Source organism: Ursus americanus, chromosome 5, assembly GCF_024610735.1.
Source record: "Ursus americanus isolate L20-20 chromosome 5, mUrsAme1.1.p, whole genome shotgun sequence".
Taxonomy (NCBI): Eukaryota; Metazoa; Chordata; class Mammalia; order Carnivora; family Ursidae; genus Ursus; species Ursus americanus.
The window spans coordinates 80,482,833-80,490,908 of record NC_142131.1 but is presented as its reverse complement, the minus strand read 5'-3'; the positions used below and the strand labels follow the sequence as shown (position 1 = coordinate 80,490,908).

The 8,076-nt window shown below is 38.2% G+C and overlaps 1 protein-coding gene across 1 annotated transcript; it reads left to right on the top strand.

Annotated features, from left to right (window-relative positions):
- The first annotated feature begins 3,181 nt into the window (after positions 1–3,181).
- Positions 3,182–4,129, top strand: LOC123780250 (olfactory receptor 2G6). The gene has a single exon (XM_045779064.2). The coding sequence runs from the start codon at positions 3,182–3,184 to the stop codon at positions 4,127–4,129; it is 948 nt and encodes a 315-aa protein (XP_045635020.1).
- The last annotated feature ends 3,947 nt before the right edge of the window (positions 4,130–8,076 follow it).

Below are 8,076 nucleotides of genomic sequence, written 5' to 3'. Positions count from 1 at the left end.
TGCCGGTTTTCAGTGTGGTTGCAGGCGCATTTCCAGGCTCACAGTCTCAGTCTGCTCTCTCTTGGTTGGCAGTCCGAGAGTCTGGCCCACTCCCCAGTTCAGGTGGCTACAGCTTCCTGGTGCCCGAGCATGGCGGCTCCCTTCCCCTTCCATCTATCTTCCCATATCTGTGTGCAGATTCACAGGTCCCCGCTTCATACCTCAATACTCAGCACTGGAGATGCTCATTTGTAGAGATCCAGACGTATTTTCCTACATCTCAGGCTGATTCCGTGGGTTTTCAGGATGGTCTGGTACCTATCCAGCTCCACTCAGGGGACCAGCTGAAAATGGGGACCCCTACTCCTCCACCATCTAAACTCCTCCCCTCCATTTTATCTTCTTTTTTTTAAAGATTTTATTTATTTATTTGACAGAGATAGAGATAGCCAGCAAGAGAGGGAACACAAGCAGGGGGAGTGGGAGAGGACGAAGCAAGCTCATAACGGAGGAGCCTGATGTGGGGCTCGATCCCATAACGCCAGGATCACGCCCTGAGCCGAAGGCAGACACTCAACCACTGTGCCACCCAGGCGCCCCTCCATTTTATCTTCTATATCGCTAATTCCTTTCTCTGCTTTTTCCAGCCTGCTGTTCATTACATGAGGCCTGTTTCTAATGTCATGTTTTGCATTTTTCATCTCTGATTGATTCTCTTTTAACTCTTTTATCTCTATGGTAAGGGTCTCCTTAATGTCTTCTATTCTTTTCTCACGCCCAGAGAATATCCTAATGATTGTTGCTTTAAATTCTCTGTCAAGCATGTTAACTTATATCTGTTTCACTTAGATCTCTGGATGTGGCCTTGTTCTTTCACTTGGGATAAATTCCTCCATCTTGGCATTTTATTTAAGTCTATGCCTTCTTCTCTGTGTTAGAAAAGCCAGTTATATCTCCTGTTCCTGAGAATGATGGCTTTATGAAGAAGATTTCATGTAGAGTCCAGGGTCTGGTGCTTTAGTGATTGTCTCTGGTGTGTGCTGTGTGTACAATGCCATTGTGCTGTGCCTGCTGTAGCCTTCAAACCAGTCATTGTGGGCAGTGTTTCATTCCTGGCCTTAATTTGAGGAGTTTTTAGTATGTGTGCTCTGGTCTGCTTGTGAAATGAGATGTGTCACCACTTCCACCAGGACTGAGGTCCTGCAGAACTCTCTGGTCAAGAGACATGGTATGGACATTGGTTTGTGCTGGTCTTCTAGGGGAGGGGCCCACTCTACTGGGACTGAGGCAAACTTGACTGAGAAGGGCAATCCTGCCAGAGCACAGGGATGTGGGGTTTGGTGTAAGACATTTAGGCATCCAGGAGCACTGCACTGCTTCCCACAGGTGGCTCTGTGTTTATGCTGCAGGTTGGGAGAAGGAAATGGTGCCAGCCAGCTCCATTGTTCCTGGAGAAGCATCTTCCTAAACACTCTGGGAAAAGAGCAAACAATCCTCCCACCCCCATATGCCCCAAGCATTCTTCAGATCACTGTTTTCCATGTGGTCTGCCCCAGGGTGTTTGCCTGTCTTCTCTCCGGAAACAACATAGTGCCCTCTGGGCTCAATCCCAGCCAAACTTGCTGACCTGTAAAATTCCAGTCTTTAAGTCTTGCCGGTTGCAAGAGCTCTTGAAAATCAACCCCTCTCATTTTCCAAGCAAATTGCTTTGGGGAAATATTCTTCTGCATTCCCCTGTCTGTCTTCTCTCTCTCTCTCTCTCTCTTTCTTTCTCTCTCTCCCTCTCCTTCTCGCTTCTCTATGACCACAACTCCTTTCCCTCCACAGAACCCATGATCAGTTTCTCCCCAAAACCAAATCTCTGCACTTCCTACCTTCTTCAGTATGACCTTTTCTCTCCATTTAATTGTGGAATTTTTTCTGTCAGTCTTCAGGTCAATTTCTGGAGTATTTAGGATGATCTAACAGTTGTCTAGTTGTGTTCCTGGGACAAGCTCAGAGTCCTCCTACTCTGCTGCCATCTTCCCTCACCCAATATTTGTTTTTTAAATGGAAAAGATGTGAAAGGTTTTTTGTTTTGGTTTGGTTTTGGTTTTGGTTTTTAACTGAAAGTACCTACAAAGGAGACAGCCAAGGTAACCACTTCTCTAACTCATCCCTAAGTATTTGAAAGGTAAACTACACTAATCAATACATATTTTAAATCATAAAGGAAAGGAGATAAGTGAAGACATGGAAGTGGTGAAAAATGAAAAGAAGCCATGGAATAATGTGTGTATGTAAGATTGCTGTCTGATCATTTAGTTAAAAATATCAGCAGCTTCTGGGGCGCCTGGGTGGCACAGCGGTTGAGCGTCTGCCTTCGGCTCAGGGCGTGATCCCGGCATTACGGGATCAAGCCCCGCATCGGGCTCTTCTGCTATGAGCCTGCTTCTTTCTCTCCCACTCCCCCTGCTTGTGTTCCCTCTCTCGCTGGCTGTCTCTATCTCTGTCAAATAAATAAAATAAAAAATATTTAAAAATATCAGCAGCTTAAACTGTGTGAAGATAATTCCAGTCTTTAAAACAATGAATGGGCCATCAGGTTGATGGTAATTTGACTGTCATGTGCTCTTTCTGAAAAGATCATCTTTTCAGCAGTTCCTTTTTATATACATATATATCATTTCAAAATCCTTTCCATGCTTAAGGTGTACCATCAGTACTTATATCTAATTTATATTCTCTCCAAAAACACCTAAGTGTTAATTTTCTTAATGCTTCCTCCATATCTGTCTGCCATTGTATAATTTAAAAATACATGATGGCAGAATCTTTTTGGAGGATCAAACCAAAATTGATAGAATAGAGTCTTACAAATAAGCATCACTAAGTATATAAAGATGTCTGTCCAAGAAAAGTGAGGGGAACATAATACCCTCTTGGATTATGGATGTAAACAAGAGAAGGTATTGTGATGGTGGTTGGATTAGTGCTCTTCCCATTTGAAAGAGTGAAATGTGCTCAAGAAAAGAGAAGGGGGAGGCATTCTCAATGTGTTAAATAATACACATTGAGAAAAGTGCTATCAGTCTTTACAATATGGCTGAATGTTATAAAAGGAAGATAATCATATTAGAAACACCACAGTTTACCATTGTTCATCTTATCATCTTTTTTCTCCACAATATTAATCATTTTATAAATTGAAGTCTGCAGGACAATGGAAGAAAGCAGCAACAGTTCTGAAAAGGGATTTCTTCTCCTGGGATTTGCAGATGAGCCCCAACTAGAAAGGATCCTTTTTGTCATAATTTTGCTTTTCTACATCTTGAACATCCTGGGGAACACTCTCATCATTTTGGTGTCTTGTTTAGCCCCCAAACTCCACACTCCAATGTATTTTTTCCTCAGCAATCTTTCTTGTGTGGATATCTGCTTTACCACCAGTGTTGCCCCACAGTTGCTGGTTACCATGAATAACAAAGAAAAAAACATGAGCTACAGTGGATGTGTGGCCCAGCTCTATGTGGCCATGGGGCTGGGCTCCTCTGAGTGTATTCTCCTGGCAGTCATGGCTTATGACCGATATGCTGCTGTGTGCCAGCCTCTGAAATACACAACTATAATGCATCCTCAGCTCTGTGCATCCCTGGCTGGTGTAGCGTGGCTCAGTGGACTCATCACCTCCTTAATTCAGTGCTCCCTTACTGTGCAGCTACCCCTTTGTGGTCATCGCAAACTGGACCACATTTTCTGTGAGGTTCCTGTGCTCATTAAACTGGCCTGTGTGGACACAACTTTCAATGAAGTAGAACTCTTTGTGGCTAGTGTGATTTTTCTAATTGTTCCTGTGTCACTCATCTTAATCTCCTATGGCTTTATAACAAAAGCTGTGCTGAGGATAAAATCAGCAGCAGGGCGCCAGAAGGCCTTTGGGACTTGTTCTTCCCATCTGATTGTGGTCATTATTTTCTATGGAACCATCATTTTTATGTACCTTCAACCAGCCAAAAGTAGCTCAAAAAATCAGGGAAAATTTGTCTCTCTTTTCTACACCATAGTCACCCCAGTCTTAAACCCCATTATTTATACTCTGAGAAACAAAGATGTGAAAGGGGCCTTGAGAACACTGGTAATGAGAAATGTTCTTGTTTCAGAAAATATATGACTTGCGGGTATAAAGTTAGTGGGCTATTTTTAGCTCATAGATTATTTGTTCTATGTTCTGGGTTGTTTTTAAACAATAACATAAGGAATAGTAAAAGCCACAGAATTCTGTAAGAAGCTAACATACTCCAGGCACAGTTTTTCACTCTTCCCAAACATCTTTTGCATGAATCCAAGACCTTATGTTCTATCTGCTTTGCTCTTCTTCGACATGCCATCAACTTTCATGCACAAATTTTTTCACTCTGGAGTCCATGTTTAGCTTGTAAACTACTTATTCCTAAAAGCTCAACTGAAATGTTACCTGCAGATTCCCCAACTTCTTGGAAATATCATTCATCTCACCTCTGTGAAAAAATTGTGTCATAATATATGTTTCCATGAAACATGAAATGTACTTTATTTCTACAATTCACATACACTGTATATATATACATAGCAGACATAATATGTATGTTATATATCATGTGTATACACATATATTTCCAAGTTTATAACATATTATATGTATATACATGGCATGATATGTAACATATGTATTAGGTACATATATATGTATAATATATAATATATAACAATTTCCCCATTAGTTTAAACCAGGGAATGGACAGGTTTCACTATTTTGGCTTATTTATATTATAAAAAACATAAAACTAATTCAGAATTGTGATACACTGGTTATATTTGTAATGTAAATTATGACTTTATTATTAAAATAATGAAATGGGTAACCTTTTATTAAGTTGATCAATTCACATATTATTTATTTCCTTCTCTTAAAGGATTTAGAAAGTGAGTGAAAATGAAAGAAAAGTGTGTGTCATTCTATTGTCTCTCTGTCCAAAGAGAGTGAAATTTGTCAATTTCAAGTATTTTAACAGAATTGTGCATCTATAGAAAAACTGATTTAATCTACAACTTTCTTTACTTTCATTTTTATTATGACACAACAAGGCAAAAAGAAGGATGAAAACATCAATGAAAATAAGAAGTATAATTCATACAGAATCTCTGTGGGCTTTCATGTGATTTAAACTTATGGGGAATGAACCATAAACTTAAGGGCTTCAGAGGGGAGGGGGGTGGGGGATTGGGATAGGCCGGTGATGGGTATTAAGGAGGGCACATATTGCATGGAGCACTGGGTGTTATACACAAATAATGAATCATGGAACACTACATCAAAAACTAAGGGTGTACTGTATGGTGACATAACATAACATAATAAAAATTAATAAAAAAACTTATGATGACAAAAAAGAAAACTGAGGGTCATTTAAAATTCATCTTTGTATCAAAATGTCATTGTCAATCTACAAGAGCTGAAGAGAAAATTTAGACCTGACTCTATTTCCAAAGACAAGTTTGAAGACAAAAAGCCTGCATGCATAAGAAAGAAAATCAGGAAAATTTTCTCAATAAATCAGTGATGCCTCTCCAAAGACACCTTCTGTAATTTATACCCCTTAAACATCTTGATAACAACTGAAATAATGAATATTTAGTTTATGAGAAAGAAAAGACATAAAAGATTAGTTGAATTTGCCTTCTAGAATTTTCAAATATGAATAACATATTCACTAATGGGAGGACGAGTTGGGAACCTGGTGGGAGATGTTAAGGAACACAAGCTTTCATTTATAACATGCAAAGTGAGAAGTTATATAAATAACCTCATTTTTATAGAAGGATTACTTTTTTATACCCAGAAAAGCATGTCAAGAAACACACACACACACACATCAGAATAAAAATCTATTTAAACAAAATTAGGCATCCATGACACAAAAAAGATTACATTTAATAAAACAAACTGCAAAAATGAAAAGAAAATCAGATATGAAGTAAAGAACATAACACAAGTCTCCTGGGTGATTCAGTTGGTTAAACATCTGACTTAGTCTCAGCTCAGCTCTTGATCTCAGGGTTGTGAGTTCAAGCCTTGCATTGGGCTTCATGGTGGGTGTGGAGTCTACTAATTTAAAAAAGTAATAATAATAACACAAAATTTACAAAGTACAATAAAATTTCAAAGACAAATTTAAAACCTACATTAGGGTAACATAAAAAAGAATTTCCATTGAAAAAAATTAAATTACTACCATACACAACAAATTACTGCTAATGTAGTTAAGGAAAAAATGCAGATATAACAAAACTTAAAAAATAAATATGTTATGCTATACAAAAAAGAGATAATAGGAAAATCCTGCAAAAATAAACCAGGAAATAATATAACAAGAACAACAAACTCATTGAAAGCAAGTTTAATAAAATGACTTAATGGAAATGAAACACATTTGAAAAAAATCCAGTTACTATTTTTTGTGTAATGCCAAGTTTTTCTATGATGATATATTTATATTTCTTTTGCAGTCATAGTGCATATACAATTCTATATTATCTTCTTCATTTGTAATATTGCAAGCTTTTCTATTATGACTGAATAATCTCCAAAAATATCCAAAATTTATAATTTTTTCCTTACAATTGGAGGGTTTACATTTTCCTTTAATTAATAGCTGCATTGAACATACCTGCACATTTTTAGACTATGTTTATTATTATGTGCTTATAAGGCATTTTTATGTATTTTATTTTTTTATAATAATATTTTTATTATATTATGTTAGTCACCATACAATATATCCCTGGTTTTTTATGCAAAATTTGATGATTCATTAGTTGCGTATAACACCCAGTGCACCATGCAATACATGCCCTCCTTACTACCCATCAGCAGCCTATCCCATTCCCCCCTTCCTTCAAACAAACAAGCCCTCAGTTTGTTTCTCAGAGTCCATAGTTTCTCATGCTTCATTCCCCCTTCTAATTACCCCCCTTTCTTTATCCCTTTCTTCTCCTACCCATCTTCCTAGCTCTTATGTTCCATAGATGAGATAAACCATATGATAATTGTCTTTCTCTGCTTGACTTATTTCCCTTAGCATTATCTCCTCCAGTGCAGTCCATGTTGCAGCAAATGTTGAGAAATCCTTCTTTCTGATACCTGAGTAATATTCCATTGTATATATGGACCACAACTTCTTAATCCAGTCATCTGTTGAAGGGTATCTCGGCTCCTGCCATGATCTAGCTATTGTGGAAAATGCTGCTATGAACATTGGGGTACATATGGCTCTTCTCTTCACTACGTCTGTATCTTTGGGGTATATACCCAGTAGTGCAATGGTTGGATCATAGGGTAGCTCTATTTTTAACTTTTTAAGGGACCTCCACACTGTTTTCCAGAGTGGCTGTACTAACCTGCATTCCCACCAGCAATGAAGGAGGGATCCCTTTTCTCCACATCCTCTCCAACAATTGTTGTTTCTTGCCTTGTCAATCTTTGCCATCCTAACTGGTGTAAGGTGGTATCTTAGTGTGGTTTTGATTTGAATTATCCATCATGACCAAGTGGGATTCATCCCTGGGATACAAGGGCAGTTCAACATTCGCAAAACTATCAGTGTCATAGATTTTATCAACAAGAAAAAAGCCAAAAATCATATAATTCTCTCAATAGATGCAGAAAAAGCATTTGACAAAATACAGCATCGTTTCCTGATTAAAACACTTCAGTGTAGGGATAGAGTACATTCCTCAATCTCAAAAAACCATCTATGAAAAGCCTACAGCAAATATCATTCTCAATGGGAAAAAGCTGGAAGCCTTTCCCTTAAGATCGGGAATTCGACAAGGATGCCCACTCTTGCCACTATTATTCAACATAGTACTAGAAGTCCTTGCAACAGCAATCAGACAACAAAAAGGGATCAAAGGTATCCAAATCGGCAAAGAAGAAGTCAAACTGTCTCTCTTCACAGATGACATGATACTCTATATGGAAAACCCAGAAGAATCCACTCCCAAACTACTAGAAGTTAGAGAGCAATTCAGTAATGTAGCGGGATACCAAATCAATGCTCAGAAATCAGTTGCATTTCT

Excerpts from the sequence above, each read along its gene's own strand:
- LOC123780250 (XM_045779064.2), top strand. The coding sequence starts at position 3,182 with ATGGAAGAAAGCAGCAACAGTTCTGAAAAGGGATTTCTTCTCCTGGGA.